This window comes from Gymnogyps californianus, chromosome 1, assembly GCF_018139145.2.
Source record: "Gymnogyps californianus isolate 813 chromosome 1, ASM1813914v2, whole genome shotgun sequence".
Taxonomy (NCBI): Eukaryota; Metazoa; Chordata; class Aves; order Accipitriformes; family Cathartidae; genus Gymnogyps; species Gymnogyps californianus.
This window is the reverse complement of record NC_059471.1, coordinates 88,377,690-88,397,214: the sequence shown is the minus strand read 5'-3', so window position 1 is coordinate 88,397,214 and position 19,525 is coordinate 88,377,690. Positions and strand designations below refer to the sequence as shown.

Sequence of the window (19,525 nt, the reverse complement as noted above, 5' to 3'; positions counted from 1 at the left end):
GTGCTGCACCAGGCCACTCACATTTGCAGAAGAAAGTGTTCAGCTATTCACAAAACACAGCATTGGCTTACTTCTACTGGCACCCGCTAAGCGAAGAGGATCTAGACATATTTCAGCTTATCTAAAATTTGTATCAGGACAGGGAGGAGTTGGGATTTCCTTTAAGTTTCTGGATACAATTTATCTTTTTCTGAAGCAAAGATTAATTCAGCAGTCTTTATCATTATGTACGTACTTTAATCAAGTAAACGCTACACTTCAGCTTTCTCCCCAATTACTACAAATTATCTCAGCATCTTTTTCTCTGCTTTTCTATCCCATGTCTTTTCACCTTAGCTGTTAGTTCTACTGCAACCCAAGATATATGTCCTTGCTTCCAGTTTTCATATGATGCTTTTTTAACGAACAGCGTTTCTGGACTTCCTAACACTGCTCTACTGCTCTCTTATCTTTTGCCTGCATCAGAATTTCTCTTTCTGAAATTGACAGATCATCTTACACTCCTTATGTCTTAGGAGAGACCCTATCTACCTATTTCCTTAGCTTGTAAAAGTTACACTACTTTAAAGTCACTAGCTGTCATTTCTTCCATTCCCAAGGGGAAGGAATACTAGCAATTCAGGATAATTTTCATCAAAATTTAATTAAGTTTCAGATTTTCAAGCACCTCCTTATTAGTCCAAACCTAGTCTAAAGCAGGGACTTCAACAATTTCTACCAGTTTCTGGAAGAAAAAGGTGTCCCAAACATTCTTAGATCTTCAAGAACTACAGATCCTATCTTTTTGTCCTTCCAGAAAGTAGTTTTGCCAAGCCCTCAATTTCTATCAAGCTGTATTCTCTATCACTTCTGTTACTTGCTAAAAAGAAAAAAAAAACCCTAGCATTGTTTACTGCTTCATGCGGATTAGGTGTTCTTGTCCTCTTTCTTTCACCAAAAGGCATTCAACCATCTGCTTCAACACCATATCGGCTTCAGCAAAAAAATGCATGAGTATGCACACATGTACGTACACAGCGTAACACCATCTCCCTTTCCAAGCACCTGAAGGCAGAGGACTGCAGCAGCACCTTTGGTCAGTCCAGAGACAAACAGAACACAGACAAAGAAATTTTCTGCCATTTAGGGAAACAAAACACAATCAATTCCATCAGCTGGAGGATGCTCACTTGCAGACTACTAACCTATGCTTACAGGCAAGAAGTGGCCAGTCAAATCACCTACTGAAGGCAGAATTTCCAATGTTTAGGCTTTATAAGAGCCAAAAAAAAAAAAATTACTGCCTTGGTGACCCAGTTCGATCATCCACAGCAATTTATGGAATTTGTACTATAACTATACTAAAATACTGAATTCAGAATATATGAAGTCTCAATTACTCATAGAAATGAAGTGTTCCTTTATTGCATAATCAAAATAGTTAAAAATGTAAACCAAAGCTAACATTTTTCTTGAGAACTTTGCAGAACTGCACTAATGAAGATTTAACTAGCAGCACATAATTTGAAAACAACCTTTTCTGAAAAAAAGTGACTATCAAACAAGCACACTTAATCCCTGAAACAGCCTCCAAAAGTGACTGATACAGACAATTCTGTAAATGAAATGCACCATGATCTAATATTACACAGTACTCCCTCACACACAAATATATCTATCATATCACAGTTCAATAGTGACTGATGAACAAAGTTATCTAACTGCAATGTCTCTTCCAGACCTTCACAACAATCAACATTAGGCCTTATAAAAACCTTCAACATTATATATAGTATTGGAATATCACTGCCTGCCAGAGACTGGCAGAGTTATTAGTAGTAACAGGTTACAAATAACAGTTGCATCAAACAAAGGCTTCCAGCTATTTGCTGTGCTACAGCCCATTCAAAGAAAACCCTTTTTTATATTATGAAGTGCAAACTTTATCCATGCTCAGATCTAGAGAATGAAGGACTGAATACAGAAAAGCAATAACCCCAAAATAATTCAAGAACAAAAGCAGACAGACAATCCAGCTTGCACATCCAGCTTTCACTGCGACAAAAGGCTAGCCTTTAAAGGTAAAAACAAACCAGCAGTAAAATTATTCTATTCCAATGTCAGGCAAAACTCCTATTTGGATTCTATTTAAAGCTCTAACAGATATATTTGAAGAACAATATTGAAAATCCTGGAAAAGCCAAAAAAGATAATTCCGTGGTATTTTCATAAGGCTTGAAACAACTCATTTAATGAATGTATTTAGCTTTACAAAATCAAGACAAAATACTCCATCACAATGTACAAATACCTCGTAGTGAAAAAATTCCAGGCATCAAAGGATCCCAACCTACCAACAAAAGCTGTAACAAAATTGCTGGCTGGAAGCTGAAGCCAGTCAGATGAAAATAAGAGACAGTAATGTCTGACTAGCATTCATCTTTCTGATCTGATTCAGTGGTTAGCATACCAATGGTTAACATTCATGTTAAGAGGAAATTTTTTTCGAAGATGCATTTAAATCAAGCGTAAGGTTTTAAGGTCAATGCACAGACAGCAGTAGAAAACAGCTGCAGGCAATAAATGGCAGGTAATTATTTAATAGTATCTTTTAGCCCTAAACTTTGCAAGTCTTAGATGCAGTCTCTCTGTAACATTGTGTTAAAAAAACCCACAAAACTTCAAATATCTTTTTGCGTAAAAAATCTTCTAATAGTCATCTTCCATCAGAAGATTAATAATTATGTTTGGAGACATAAGGCTGCTTTCAATCTCTACTTTCCTACCCCCACATCTTGTTGTTCAAATTGTATCTGCTAGCTACCTTTTCAATGGCACGTTTTCAGTTCCAGTGCTGGTGCATGCCTGCTACCAACAAGACAACATGCAGTGTAAACACTCATGCAGAAACCTGATCTAATGCTGCACATACAACTGACAGCAATCAACAGCAATGCCAATACCTGGTTTACTCTTTGTATCAGTTTTGGAAGAGGCCTACAAGTTTCCTCAAGACAGGTAAGTTTAATAGGTACCCACATAAACTGAACAATTTCATACCAAAAATTATATTTAAAAATGGGGAGGATCCATTGCTCATCTTTTCCTCCAGATATGCCCCAGGATACAACAGTTCCCAAACTGCATGCACTCACTGTGATTATCTGCTGCATGCTCAGCTGTTCACAGTACAGTAAAATTACTAAATTACAACTTTTGTGATCTTTTTCAATGCCAGTAGCTGTAAGAGTTGCCCCAGGTATTTTGATTATAACCTACAAAATCAGGATCTCCTAAGCCACATTCCACAACAAGAATTCACTATCTTAAGTATATACATGACTTTCTTTGTCCAAACTCATTAGTAACTATGTGGTACATGAACACTAACATATAACAAATAAGGAAGGGTAAGTGCCATTTTGTTAAATTTTACCTATATGTACAAAGAGCTAACGAAAAGCCAAGTTTAACCCTATAGGTACAAAATTCATCCAAAACATTTGGTTTGAGACTTAAAACAGAAGAGACTAGCACATAGCTAAGTACAACTGGCCAAGATAGCTTTAGTAGTAAACAAGCTCCAAAAGCACACAGTACATAGAATCACAGAATCATTTAGGTTGGAAAAGACTTTTAAGATCTTCAAGTCCGACCGTAAACCTAACACTGCCAAGTCCACCACTAAACCATGTCCCTAAGTGCCACATCTACATGTCTTTTAAATACCTCCAAGGATGGGGACTCAACCACTTCCCTGGGCATCCTGTTCCAATGCTTGATAACCCTTTCAGTGAAGAAATTTTTGCTAGTATCCGATCTAAACCTCCCCTGGTGCAACTTGAGGCTGTTTCCTCTCGTCCTATCGCTTGTTACTTGGGAAAAGAGACCAACACCCACCTCGCTACAACCTCCTTTCAGGTAGTTGTAGAGAGCGATAAGGCTTCCCCTGAGCCTCCTTTTCTCCAGGCTAGAGAACCCCAGTTCCCTCAGCTGCTCCTCATAAGACTTGTACTCTAACCCTTCACCAGCTTCGTTGCCCTGCTTTGGACACACTCCAGCACCTCAATGTCTTTCTTGTAGTGAGGGGCCCAAAACGGGACATGTTTTTGACAAAAAAACCCTCAGACTCACAGAAGTCTCAGACACTTCATCAGCTGAGCAGTAGCAATGAGAGTATTACATGAGTATAGTATACTGGCATACATTCACAATATATCACTAGCACAACTTCAAATGACTCTTTCATGCGTGATCAAAGGATTACACAATTTATATTTCCCCTGTGTCTTTATTTGTGCTTAATTATTTTATATGTAACCTTTTCAGTACAACCATTTGTTTCATAAAACATTCGTTAATGTCTTTACTGTTAACTGAGGTACCCCAACGTGACCCAAACCAAGCAGTTGCATGGAGCCTGCTAGCTTGGGCACAGTTCAGCATTAGTACAGCTGTAAGGGTTTTGGCTCACACCTAGCCCTTATCAAGCCAGGCTGTAGTGCGGACAGAATGAGCTCAAGTCTCTTTGTGTCTTTTTTAAAATGCTAGGACACTGCTAGACACAGAAACTCTACTTCCCTCATATAGACCAGACGGGTTATTTACTTCCCCCAGGCATACATGACCGATTGGTTACCCATGTATGTAGTTGCTGATGAAGATTATTGGGTATTTTGGATTAACCTGTCATCCTCTAAGGCCCATCTTACATGCTAAAGCAAATTTAAATTGAGATGCTGTATCAATATGGATCTTCAGTATGGGCATTTTTTTTCTCAAACAGTCTAGCCCCCAAAGCGTATAAAGATTCACGTACCTGAATGTTAAACTACTTCTCTACTTACATGTTCATTTCAGAAAAGATATTTTAGTAATTATATCAGACTGGGTCATTTAGGAATGCCTGCACTTGGAAATCTACCAAAATAACTTCCAGAGTAACTACCTAGTTTGGAAGTACACAGCTGAATCCAGTTGGTTGATTTTGTTTTTTTCCAGACCACAATAATCATGGAGGCCTGGATAAACCTAGAGGGACATGCTAACATTAAACAAGGTCAAAACTTGTTTATATTAAAACACACTTACAGAAGGTCATTCTTTTGCAAAGGAATGAGATTGCACAAGAATCTTGGGAAATGCACTTTGTAAGAAAGAAATTGAATGAACAGTATTCAAGAAGAGTGTGCAAACACAAAATGAACACACAGAAAAAAGAAAAAAGCAGCACAGACAATCTGAGCACTCATACTTTGTGACATAGAGGTCCCAAGCCCATGACACAGTAACCTCTTACATAGTTGCAGCAGCTACAAAGATAGCTGCAAGCTCAACAAAGTAAATCACATATGGCAGAACATGGTATGTAGACACTAACAGGACTCAGCTATAAAAACCAACTGAGAATCACTGCTTTAAGTATTGCTTTCTGTTTTGTTTCACAGGCTTTAGTACTAGTGAGTTAACTTAAACAGCCGAACTGTCTTTTACAGTGGTTTAATTAACGGAATTAAGCTACCTGAGAAAGTTTTAAAGTAAACATCATTAATTTCTATCATTGGAAAGGAATAGAGACTCTACAACCCCACTATGCACACAACTGCATTCCATACAACCCACACTGTTACTCAGTAATAAAAGTCTAAGCTGCATGTCAATATACATTGCCACCAACTGTGTTTGAAGAGACTCTTCAGCCCACAAGAAATATAAAGTTTCTCTCCCTCTGCTCACCAGGATTTTACAGACACAAATTTAGAAGCCAGTTTAGTCTAAACCAATATAACCAATACAAAAAAAGACATAAAGACCATATTGCAGTTTCATTATTGTCAGAAATTAAGTCAAAAATCCTTCTCCAAATAAATTTGAATTACAGTAAGTGCAAATTCCTCTTTTTTTTTTTTAAATACAAGAAACACATGTACATCAGACAACAAAATCAGACTGCCATGAGAGGGTTATCGACACCATTTCCTTTGGGCTTATTCTTCTTTAAGATCTGTTGACTATTTAGTCATGTTTTTGTAACACAAACACTCCATTTAAGTAGCTTAACAAAAATACCATTTCTTTTTAAGTGAGACATTAGGTAGCCTCTATAAGCTGACTACAAAACAGAGTGTCTTCTTCCCATCAAACATTTAAGCTAGGTAAACACAACTGAACTGTACCTTGAGTATCATGGTCCTTATGCTTGGCATATTTGCCCTCTTGAATACTTGTGTCCTGTGCCACCAGCAAATTCTTTTTTGGGTAATTCAGGTGTAAGTAACATAGCTCCCTGAATACAGTGCATATTGTCCAGGCCTTCCATGCCCTGAGTAGCAAAACTCTTGCACCAACATCTTAGGTTTTGTTGCCAATTTCTCCTCTAGGCCTCTGAAGTCTCCAACAGAACTGGAAATTACCCAAAGCTGTTAACACCTAGGATCACACAAGTTAAGTAACTACATTGTTTTTAATCTATTTGCTTAAACTGCTGTAATCCTACTCAAGGTTTCCTAAGTAAATACAGGCACTAAAGAGAAAGTGGAGATGTTAAGTGGCCCATAAGGCTTTTTAAGATCAAGCTGATAGTTTTAGCAAGGCTGATGCCACATAAGACTACTCATCTTAGAAACTCCTGGTGATCTTAGAAGCCTAAAACATAGCCATTTTTTTCTTCAGAGGTTTTAAATGTCAACGACTATATAGTTTCCTGTCAGTCTTAAGACATGAATACACTTAAATATGTAGCCTACGCACACACAAGATTCCATAGACACATCCAGTGACAACAGACTGGAGCACAGCCAAAGAACAGGGCTGGCCAGGCTGTAACATACCGTTCTTACTCTGTTCGTTTCCACTAACATAAATCAGGCTTAAAATCATAAAATAAGACTACTTCTTCTTGGAGAATCATGAGACACTTTTCAAACCATAAAGTAATACAGATACTACAATGTTGAAAAAAATAGCATTATTAAAAGGCTGCCACACAAGAGATGTCCAAAAGCAAGTAGTAATGCAGGGGCAACTTAGAACAGTAGAAATCCTTACCAAAAAGCAAAGTTTGGTCAGAAAATCCAAGTCATTAAAGCAAAGACTGAAATCTTTACACCTCTCTAGTCACAACTGAAAAGCCTCACAAACATTAATACTTCTCCAGCAACAATTTACAAACCCAACTTTCAAACAGACAATGGTGAAATGATTTGATTAGTGCCAGGGCTAAAATAAAGATATTCTAAGTTTTAGGCCATTGCTCTTGCCAGTACAGAAAGACATGGCATAAGGAGCACAAGTGCCAGAGTAGGGCAAGTACAGCAGCAAAGGAAGGGGTAGGGAAGTGAGAACAAACTCACATGAGCAGAGACCAGAGAAGGAAAGCATGGGTTCTAACCAGGTTCTCCTTTTAACATAACACAGGACAAGGTGTGATGTTGTTTTTTTAAAATGGTAGAAACCCCTCTCTCACTGAGATGTGGTAGCAAGCCCAGTCCTGGCTCTTTATACTTACAGCTTTCTTTTACTAATACCATTGCCATAAATGTGCAATTGTTTCCACTTTTAATCACTTTCTGGCTTAACACCACTGGCTCATTTTTGTCTTCTTGTACCTTTAGTGTAATAGTGGAATGAAGGAATGCTCTATTAAGCTTCACGGTGTTACACACGGCCTTTATATTTACTCTACCAGCAACATTCATAGGATAATAAAATCTAAACTCCTCTTGTGTCAGAGAGCAGGAGCCAAATAACCTCTGATACAGATATAAGAAGTTTATCGTTCTCTAGATTGAAACGTCAGTTTTCTAACTGCAACACAAGTCATTCCTTGGTTTCAGTCCAGTGCTTCTGAAAAGAAAAATGCTATTTATTCATCAGCTACGCTTCCTAAAGCACATGAATTTTCCATGAACGGGTTTCCTACGCAAGTACTGTCAGAGTTCATGCCTGAGGTTTAAGTAAGCCAATCTCTGCATGGCAGATTAAAATTTTCACAGTCAAGACCAGTAACTTACTCTCTCCTTCAGTCGCTAAGCTCGCAAAATTTCAGGTCAGAAACCCTTATTTTAACCCTCTTCCCCACGGAGCCTGCTGCCTGGGAATAAGGCAAGGAAGGAGATGCAAGCCTGCCTCTCCAGCCTCCCGGCACCTCACCTCAGGACGCCAAGGCGGCGAGGCAGAGCCGCGGCGGTGTTTACCACCAGCCGCCGACGGCCACGCACAGCTAGCTGTCACCGCAGGAGCCCGCCTCGCACACGACGGCCTCCATCAGCCTGCGGGGCCTCCCGGGGCCGGGGAGCCGCAGCCAGGCCGGGCCGGGCCGGCCCCACCGCGGCAGCGCGCACCGCCCGGCCGCCCCCCGCCGTGACTGCGCACCCCGGGCTCCCCAGGCCGCACGCAGGGGCGGGCCCCGCCGCCCAGATGCCGGGCGAGGAGACGAGGCCTAGGCGCCGGCCTCCGCCGCCGCTCCCCCGGGCGGGCCCTCGCCACTCCTGCGCGGCGGGAGAGCCGGGGTGACCCCCACCCTCCCCTCACCCCGCTCCCGCAGCGGCGGGCGGCCCCGCCACTCACCGAAGTCGAGGAACTGCTTGATGGAGAGGGGCGAGGGGGAGAAGCGGGAGTAGTACTCGATCTGCTTGGGGATGGGGCTCTTCAGCAGTGCCCCGCACAGCCGCATGGCGCGGCGCGGCCCGCCCGGCTCCTCTCCGCCGCTCCGCTCCGCTCCCCTTCCCTCCCCTTCCCGGCAGCGGCACTAGGGCGCTGGGGCGGCGGCGCAGCCACCCGCGCTCATGCCAGGGGAGCGGCCAGCCCGGCGGCGTCCGTCGCCCTCTGCGGCCCGGCCCGGCCCGGCGGGAGGGGCGAGCGGAGGGAGCCGCCCCGCCGCTGCCCGCCCCGCGCGCGCGCGCGCTCCCGCCCGGCCCGCCCGGCGCGCACGCGCACGCCCGCGGAGGGAGGGGAGAGGCGGGGCGGGCGCGAGAGACTGGCGCGTGTCGTCCGTCCGCCATCCTTTCCCAGCGGCCGGGGCGCCCTAACGCGCAGGCGTATCGCCGCGAGGGGGGCGGGCCCGCGGTGAGGCGAGCGGCTGAGGGGAGGCGGGAGCGGGCTCCTTAGGCGGGAAGGAGGGAGAGCCAGGCTGAGGAGAAGGGGCAGAGCCTTGCCTCCGCATGGCCGGGTGCCCTCGGCACCTTCTCGGCAGCTTCTCGGCACAGTGCGTTTCCATCGCGTGGCGTTCATTCAGCAGCAGGCGTTGGGCTAGCGTTTAGAATTGGTCAGTTGTTTTCTGTCTCGGCCAGGCCATAAAACGTCGTGTGCACGATTGGCTTCAGCCTGAAATTCAGCCTTAACGGTGTTGGTATTCAGCGGGTTTTACAGTTTGTGCAAGACCGGCGGAAGAAAGGCTGCCTTCATTTTACGTAACAAAGCAAGTTTTAAGCAATGGAGAGAACAAGGTTTAAAGGTGGAAGACTCCACCATATTGTAACACGAGGCCTACCGTAGCTGTAGGTGGGGCCCTGCTGAATCTCTTACAACTCTGTACTCCCTACAAAGACAGTCCATGTGCAGTGTCTGTCAAGTTTCAACTCTTGATAATACTTACAATTTCCTGAAAAGTCCATTTTTGTCTGAGAAAGCACCTGAATACAATTAAAATCAATTTTGATTGCTAAAATCAAAAGTGAAGCCAGGGTGTCTGAGAACTAAAATGTACCACTGAATGAGGTCACTGCCTATTTTTTCCAGCTTTGCTATGATGTGGTTTAGGTACATTTATGACAAATGCATCTGATGACAAATAACTGGTCACAAATTCCTTTATTTTTTCTCTAATGAATTCAATATAAACTTCACCATGTACAAGATAATATTACTCTAATTTTATAACTGACTCGCAAAAGAAACAGGTACTCTTCAGTTACTGAAAGTCTCTCTCCGTCCTTCCTATTGTGATTGTCCTTATAGAAGTTGAGATTGAGAAATCCTGACCTAATGTACAAAATAACTTCTAATAGCTGGAAAACGTTTTAAAATCACTTCAGTGGCAGGTTATAGAAATGACCGCCTTGAAGAGGCATGTCATGTAATCAAGGCTGACAAAATGAAACATCTCCTGTAATTCTGGAGCTTTTCTGGCAGATGAGGAAAAGTGTTTTAGAACTTTTGTTATATACTCTTCAGGATTTGATTTTGATTTATCTATAGCATAACTCTGAAATGAGTTGCGGAATTATCTAGCAGAAAATAGTATCATTTTGTGTTAAAGATAGAAAAATGTTTCCCCGAATTAAGATGAAATTAGCAACTTCAAAGGATGATACATTGTCAAAATTTAAGCCACTTGATTTTATATACCTTTCACATTTTTAAGTAATCCTAGTGTGATACCACTTCAGCCTCAAAAAATAGCAAGGCAACAATTAACTACTGAGTTGTCTTTCTAAACACAAAACCTTTTTTGCAATATGAACAGTGTCACAGCATCACTTTGTTGGGAATTTTTTAAACCTATATTAACCAGCCCCAGCGAAAATTGGAATTGCTTTTGTCTATGCAGATATGGACTAAAACATAATGAAGACACGGGCGAAGTCACTGGAAAACGGAGGTGTGCTCTTCTCGTCAAATGGACTCTCGATAGTTTCTCTCAACACTGGAGAAACTGATGACGTAACAAATAGATCAAATTCTCTGAAAACTCTTCATACAGGCACTTAAGACAAATACAAACCCCAGACTCACTCAACAACTCTGCCTAACCTTGTGTGTAAGAAGACTGCAAGACTTGCTTGAGAGAACATAAAATGCATGTAGGTAAATCCATGGTTGTTTTACCAATGCAAGACAGCAACAAGCATACATGTAAACCTAATTTTTAATCTGCCTGAATAAAGAGAAGTTAGTGGCATAAACCATGCTAGATAGATAGAAAATGTGACTGGAATCAATAGACATAAAGTATAAGCTGAGTTTTGCTAAAAGCAGATTTTTTGGACTATTTGGATTTCTTGTACCTCATACCTGCCTCCTTTATGTATTTTAGCATATATCTGGTGCAGAAATGCTTCTTGCAGCTCATTCTGTAAGTGCCGCCCTGAATTTTTGTTTATATGATAAAGAGCCTCTATAGGTGTGCAGGGAAGAAAGGATTTGCCTCTTAGGAAAAGTTAATTTTAACATTGATAACACGGCTAACTGCGGAATTTCTTGGGTGCTTAGCATCTCCCTTTTATCAAGGGTATTATTTTCATATTTTCCAGTTAAATTCAAAGCCGGAATAACTAGAAGTAGTCTAGGGGTCAAAGATGCCCCAGTTTTATGTGGCCCTTTAGTAGCCAGAACATCTTAGTCCCCGTTCAGTTAAAAAATGTTGGGCATGCAGGCAATTGGAAACTTCAGCACCTGTAAGTGAATTAGGATCTTGGTATGGACGCTTGCCAGAACGCTACGCTGAGGATGAGATGGCTGTGCTGTCCTGGCCTCGAGGGCACCACCGGCCCCACAGCCCCTGCCCAGCCCCGCCGGGGAGCCCCCGGGGAACCCCAGCCTTTGTGGCACCTTGACACATCGAATCAGTTTTTAGTGGGTCATCACGGTGACAAAGGAGATGGATAATTTAATGTGAGTAGCCAATCTTGCCTTAATTATTTTTCTTGGTTTTCTGTATTGGAGTTGGTGTAAAATCAATGCTTCTGACTCACAAACCACAGAAACTTTGAGAGGGAAAAGTAGCAATAGCGGGTTTTGCTGCAGGGTGATTCCCTAAAACAGGGGATCTGATGTAGAGCACATTTCCAAAAGCTTTTTGGTGTTTCCTACCCTCAGAAGTTTTAAGTGCTGACTGCTTCCCACTGAACTCAGTGCCAGTATTTAAAAAACGGCCTCCACTAGTTTTGTGTTTTGGCTATGATGGGGGCAGGGGGGGGTGTACCCTAATGGCAGAGTGTACATGGAAGGGCTTTTGCTGCTCTACGTATGAGACTAGTCTTTATACGTTAATTCAGTGGAGCCACAGGGATAAATAAGGGACACTTATATGACTAGTAGTCAGAAAATTAAGTTACTGGAAAAGAAAGGTCTCCCTAAGTTTGAGTTTTCTTAGCACTTAGTTACGATTAGAGATTCACTCCTATAGAAATTTGTAGCAAAACTTTGTCTGGACAATTTAGAAGACACGTTTTTGTTACATTTTCAGATCTTGTTCTTTCTGGACCGTTATATTACATGCAATTCTGTTTTCAGGGATCAAAGCTTTTGCATTTAATGTTTCATCCAATTAAGATTTATTCACAGCAAAAATTTCAGATCGTTAAAACACCAGAGCCATAATCTCCTTAACAAAGCTTGTTTTTCTTCGCTGCAGAATACTCAGTAGGTCTATAAACTAGCTGCAGGGGATTCAGCATAATGAACTTCTTTGTATGGATGTCAGAGGAGGGGAAAAGGAATGTTAAACTGTAAACCAAGAAAACATGGTTATTAGTGTTTTCTAGACACATTGACTTTGTGGAATTCATAGTAATTTTTTTTAACCAAAAAACCCCCTATATTGAAGTTATTGCAACCCCTGTATCTTAAAGTTCAGAAGCACTCGTTGAGAATGGGTATAATACAATTGAAACACTAACAATAACAGTAACCAATAACAGTTATTTGGGGGAAATTCACACAGAGAATTATAGTCCCAAAGTACATTTTACAAGATGACAGAAAAAACCAGCACAGAACAGGAAAAACTAGTATAGGGTGGTCTGATGTTTCATACAAATTCCTTCTGTTCATAGTACTAATTTTTCTCAATAACACTGCTGTATTTTCCCACCTGCCGTTACATGCTTTCAAGGGTAGATTCAAGTAGTGGCTTGTGTAGAGTCACATTGGGAACACATGGAGTTAGAAAAGGATAAGGTTACTTAATGAAGCTTTCCTAAACTTCAAAAAAGTTGTGTTTTTATTTTTAATAATTTATCTCTTCCTAGTATTTATGCACCCAGATGGGTAAGTTTGGATGGACTGTTACCCATAATGGTCAGAAGATTGATAGCACTCAAAGGCAAGAGTTTAAAGTAAATATGGTCATTAATTTGGAAATGCACATGTAGTATTAGATTCTGTTACTATCATAGTGTACATTTTCAGCCATTCTTGTCTATTACCCAAGAAAACAAAGTTTCTTTACCAAGTTTTTTTGCCAGCAAAAGCTGGTAGTCATTGCATTTAGTATTCCTCATCCTAGTTAGTTGACCAGCAAAGTTCAGCAGTCTTTCTAAAGGAACCATCAGGGACTACCAAAAAATATGTTCAGCAAATCTAAGAGTGAGGAAGTTAAAGAAATTCTTGACTCTTTTTGTAAATTAAAATACCACAGCTTGTCAAAGTGTTTGTAATTAGCTGGCTCAGATGTGTCAGGGTTTTTTAGAGTATGCACTCCACGACTCCTTCAATTACATAGCTATCCTCAGTAATTTGCTTTAGAGTAAGTAGAGCTGGTGCCACCGTGGTGGTGATGTCGGCTCTCTATCAGATGACACCATCTGTGTGTCCAATATTAATGGAAGAGCTACATTATTCTTTAATAGCCCATAAAAATTTCATCTCTGAGGAAAAACAAATAGGTGATTTTCTTTTGAAATTAAGGCATGCAGGAGAGAAAATCGTTGCCACTGAAGTAACTGAGAGTAAATGCAGAGAAAAAGAGTTTACCCACTTCTCTCAGCAACGAGGAAAGCTCACTTTAAGTTTATGAGTTTACCTACTCTTACTTAACACTACACCATGAGCCAGACTTTTTCCTTTTGTTTCATGGGTGTTCCTCTCTCTCTTTCCCCAACAGAGTTTCACATCTTCCCCTTTCTCAAATGCATTTTAGGGGAAGGAGGGCAAGTCTTTGTGGGCTCCGGGCAGGAGCCAGTCTTTGTGGTTGTCCAAGTGCCCCGCCAGCGCCCCAAAGGCGTGAGCAGAGTTCTGAACCCAGCGCTCCTGTGGCAGGAGGCTGTTCTCCCAGCAGACAGGTAAAAATGTCAGTGAGGTGGAAAGTCCCATTTTAACCTAACAGACAGGATAAAGCAAAGTCACAGTTCTCGGAAAGGAGCAAGGAAACTGTCTAGGAGGATGTCCTGGTTTCGGCTGGGACAGAGTTAACTTTCTTTTTAGTAGCTGGTACAGTGCTGTGTTTTGGATTTAGCGTGAGAATGATGTTGATAACACTCTGAGGTTTTAGTTGTTGCTAAGTAGCGCTTATCTTAAGCCAAGGACTTTTCAGTTTCCCATGTTCTGCCAGCAAGCAGGTGTGCAAGAAGCTGGGAGGGAGCACAGCCGGGGCAGCTGACCTGAACTAGCCAAAGGGGTATTCCGTACCATGGAACGTCATGCCCAGTATATAAACAGGGGGGAGTTGGCCGGGAGGCATGGATCGCGGCTCGGGAGCTAACTGGGCATCGGTCAGCGGGTGGTGAGCAATTGCATTGTGCATCACTGGGGTTTTTTTCCTTTCCCCCCCTTCCTTTTTTTGTTGTATTCCTTTTCATTACTATTATTATTATATTTCATTATTACTATTGTTAGTATTATATTTTACTTTAGTTATTAAACTCTTCTTATCTCAACCCACGAGTTTTACTTTTTTTTTCTTTCCTTTCCTCCTCTTCACCCCACTGGGAGGGGGAGGGGGAAACGGCTGCATGGTGCTGAGTTGCTGACTGGGGTTAAACCACGACAGAGGAGTATCCTTATTGCCACGGTATTTTGTCCTATCTGTGCCATAAGAGCGACCATTGGAACAAGTGAGTTAGAGCTATGATCGGGTGGCACAGAACCATACCAGAACAACCCCTTCCCCGTAAGACTATGTCTTGGTGCTCCTTTTACCATTCAAATGTACAAAAAACCCACAGCCAGGTCCTAACTCGCATCTAAAACGTGCAAAACTGAATCTAACCAGCAGTCAGTACACTTATGCCAAGGATTTACATTTAATCTTCTCTTCCAGAAACAGCTTGCAAGAACACCAGCTGAGGAAGACTCACTGGATATACATAAGATATACATCTCTGGGTTTTGTGCTAGATCATTTAAAGTGGGATTGTCAACCTACTTCAAGGAGGAGGACAGCACTAGTTTGGCATTAGTAGGAGGGGAGTGCCCCTGAAAGAAATTCCATCTCTTGATTTTTTTTTTCTTCCCTTGCTAGGGAGTCTCCTAGGGGAAAATTCAAAACTTTATTTCAGTTTGAGTTGCTGTAACCACACCCTGGTATACCTTTATCTTCGGGGAAAATCATCTCAGCACCTTTTTGTTTGCAGAAATTGAAGCCTACAGGGGCCTTGCGATGAAAAAGCTGAAAAGGAGTTAGATCTTGCTACATGGAATTTACCATGCAGCAGGCGAAGTTCTCGTATCCTCAGATTAATGGAATAAAATCTGCCATTTAGGGGAGTAGATTTGAGTCATCTTGGCTCTGAAAATTCTCAGCTGGAGAGAAATGCACTTTTTGTTCATTTTGCATAGAACATTTGTTTTCCATGCATTCAAATCTTCAAGAAGAAACTGCCCGTTTTGTCTGAAAATCACCATAATCTCACAGGAAGTTGTTCCCATCTATGCTGGTACTTGACACCCTATCAAGCAGGCTGGAGGACTGCAGCAGTGTGTTTCCCAAGGCTTTCATGCCCCAGCCTCCACAGCTCTGCTGTATGGACTGTCCTGAAACTGGGGCTTTTTGGTTTCGCTGCAACCCATGAGGTGAGAACTAAAGATTCCAGGAAACATCATGGGTTTTATAGAAACATCAAAACATTCTTCTTTGAGAATCCACCCATTTCATGGGATTGTTTAAACAGAATAGTATAGAAGTTCAGCTCCAGAAACAACTGCGAAGAAGAGCTGTCATGCTTGTCATTGTGGAGCTTTCTGAGTGTTAAAAATCTTTCAGAGAATAATTCCTGCTCCTGAGCTGCACTTTCCAGAGGTATCTGTGTGCCAAGAGACAAACAAATTAATAAAAAATTCTGAGTCCGAATACACCCTTTGTAATCAATTATCAGCCATTTTCCTCTCAACAAAAAAGAAGACATTTTAGGGAAGCACAAATGCATTTTCTGATTGCCTCCTCTCCCAGATCTTGGCAGTAGAAAGTGAGATGAGAGAAGAGCCTCTGTTGAATAGCAGCTCTGCCCTCTGAGGATGCAGTGATACAACACTTTGTTCCTCCACATCGATCAGTCTCCTTTTCACCCCATTATGATATTTCCTTGTATCTCATGCACCAAATGCTAAAAGTTTTATAATTCAGTATCATATCAAGTGCTTTTCTGAAATCAATAAGCATTACATGCACTAGAATGCCTTTATATAACACACATGCAATTACAGTGGGTTTGGGTATCAGATTTGTCTGACCTGATGTGTTTTATTAACCCGCAGTTCTTACTGTTCATTGGGCTTTTTCACTCTATAGATTTACACATGAATTGGTGGGTTTTCTAGTCTTAACTTGAGCCCATGGAAAGTTTAAACTAATGATTGTAGTTTCTCCAATTTCTCTGCTAAAAACACTTTGCTGCATTTATTCAACCAATAAGCTTTTATTTTTTCCATTTTCATGTATTTATTCAGTTTGTTTATTACTGATTTGGAAGTGCACAGTAAAGAAACTGAACTGGTTTGCATAGCACAAGTTAAACATAATCTTTAGCCTTTTTGTGACATCTTGGACTTCAAATATACTTTTGCACCTTTTGCTGATACTGCTTTTTGCCAGCTTCTGGAGTTCCTCTTCACTGTAAAGTAAACGGCAAGACATAATTAGTTTGATTTTCTGTGATAGTTTGCAAACTGTAGCTCATAGACTGGTCTAGATAAGAAAATAGGCAAACACAATGGTTATGTCTATTTACAGTGACTTAACAAATTAGCCCTAAGCATGACTTCCAGCAGATGAAGTTCTGCAAGGAGAAAGAAAAGAACCATTAAAGGAAGGTTGTGTCTCCTCTTTGTCGGGGTTATAATAGCACTAGTTTTTAGTTAGAGATAACCTTTTTTGGTACAAATTGTACAGCTGTTCTTGCATCATGATCCTAGTTTCCAGTTCCTCTTAACAGTGGGGAGTCACATCAGGATCCAAGTGTGGTTGCTCAGATCCATGCCTATAGTGGGGTTCAAGACCAATGCCAAATAAGAATCCCACAACATTTTAATTTGTCTTGATATACATAGTGCAAGGGAGAAGTAAACGCATCATGTTCGTTTGGCATATCCATGCATCTGATCTTGGTAGATGTAGTAGGCCTCAATTCACGCTTGAGTGCCTGCTGTCAACAGCTGGTGGCTTTTCCAGGAGTACCATTTGGCAAAATATCCTGGGTCTCTATACAGAGCTTCCTCAAAGAAGATGACTGAAAAATACTGTAACTTAACGAGAGAACAAACAAATATTTTTTTAACTGTTCTACCTACTGAGCATAATATGCAGCTTATTTTGCAAATTGTTCTGATGATCAGTGGGAAAGCATAGCCCGAGAGCTTCATGGGTGGGGAGAAAACTTTTGCTTCAGTGTTTGCTTGTAGATGTGTGCTTTGAGATAACAGGAGTAATAAAATGTCATTCTTCAGGTGAAAATTGGATTCTGTGCAGGGACCTGACTACCTGGAAGTCTTAACTTTCTCCACGTTGGACCGTCACTCAGGTCTATACATGTGTTGTAAGATGGATTATCTTTGAAAGATTAGATATGGATATGGATGTGAACATTGATAAGAATGGAATTACTGATGGTCCAAGGTCATCTTTACACCTCATTAAGCAACTGAATAGTAAACATGAGGGTGTCACACTCAGATGATTAACAACATTTCCACGTCCATGTAGTTTTAATGCTTTTCTTCTTGGCTGAAGCCAGGAGTGGTGTGTGATGGACAGAGCGAAAAGCAGAATGAAGAGCACAGACCATTTTTACTGTTAAGATTGCTGAATGCTTGCCTTTAGAAGCCATTTTCAGTTGTGTTCAGCAGATGTTCACCAACCCTTAACCACTTGACCAGTATTGACTGCTGGTAGTTTGATGTTACATGTGCATAATGAATAAGATACAAATACAAGACGACTTTTCTAAGTGAGGGGAAAGGAATAAAAAGGTTCAAGTGCACTCATGACTGAAGCTACAGCATAAGCAGGCCTAGATATCTATAACCTATAGCTCAAAGGGACTGTGTCTTGTTTGTGCTACAGCTGTTACCCTTGGAGGAGCACAACTGTTGAATCTCACGTTTCCAGATAAGATACAGTGTCAAATATGAGCTGGACTTCTCTACAGAAAGCGTCCTGGCAGCCTGGGGATGAGCAATCACCTGAGATAAAGCAGCGCTGGAGGGAGTTGCTCTCAGAAATTGTCCTTTGCTTGATACTTTCACATCACTCTGAGGGGGACATGAGAGGACTAGTGTCACTCCTCATTATCCTTTTTTAATGTATCTAAGTGAAAGCTGGAGTCCAATTCTGTTAACATGAAAAATAATCTTTCCAAGCCAGGCATGGTGAAGGGAAGGATAACAATACTAGGTGTAAGGCTGCATTTTTCAGGTGTTTTGCTTTTGTCTCCTGACTTGCTGGTTATAATGGCATGGTATTTACTAGCTTGTTTGTCACACTGAGACCTATTGTATAATTTTTAACCTGTTAAGATCAGACTTTGATTGTTTTATTGTATTTGTATTTTTACATGAAAAATGCTTTCATTGCTATTCAGTAACAGCTGAAAAATTAATGCCATAAGAATATTAAATATTGTTCCTCCTAAATAAATGCCTTACTCTACAAGTGAAACTGAGCCCCTTTCCTTCTCACAGACATGTTATAAGTGACACAAACTGATTATGTGACTACTATGTGTGTGAAATGTTTTAGATGTGCTGCAGTGATGGTTAGCAGGGTATTAGATTCTGACTGTAGAAACATTAGGCAATGCACGCCATTTCTAAGATATTTTCCTGTCCTTTTCATTCAAACTACATCTCCCTTCCAAATCGCATCTCACATATTCATGAGTATCATAGTTGCAATTCTGATCTTACAGGTTTGAGTTCACTAAGTTATCAGAAAACCTAAATGTAAAATGTTTTTCTTCTACAAAATCATTTAGTATCATCCTTCTAAAGAATTTTATTTGTGAAAATAAATTAAATATTTCAGTTGTTATGATTATTGCCAGCATTGCCAGCAGCTCGAGGGAGGTGATCCTTCCCCTCTACTCAGCACTGGTGAGGCCACACCTGAAGTGCTGTGTCCAGCTCTGGGCTCCACAGCACAGGAGACACACGGACATACTGGAGGGAGCCCAATGAAGGGCCACAAAGATGCTGAAGGGACTGGAGCATCTCTCCTATGAGGACAGGCTGAGAGAGCTGGGACTGCTCAGCCTGGAGAAGAGAAGGCTCAGGGGGATCTCATCAGTGCGTATAAATACCTGCAGGGAGAGTGCAAAGAGGACGGAGCCAGGGTCTTTTCAGTGGTGCCCAGTGACAGGACCAGAGGCAATGGCACAAACTGAACACAGGAGGC

At 41.4% G+C, this 19,525-nt stretch overlaps 1 protein-coding gene across 3 annotated transcripts in view; it reads right to left on the bottom strand.

Annotated features, from left to right (window-relative positions):
* Positions 1 to 8,744, bottom strand: part of PDK3 (pyruvate dehydrogenase kinase 3) — a 63,743-nt gene extending 54,999 nt beyond the window's left edge. For all 3 annotated transcript variants that reach the window (XM_050905569.1, XM_050905560.1, XM_050905578.1), the window contains exon 1: positions 8,548 to 8,744. In XM_050905569.1, coding sequence (XP_050761526.1) covers positions 8,548 to 8,653 — 106 coding nt within the window. In that variant the 5' untranslated portion in view covers positions 8,654 to 8,744. The remainder of the gene's footprint in view (positions 1 to 8,547) is intronic.
* Between the last annotated feature and the right edge of the window lie 10,781 nt (positions 8,745 to 19,525).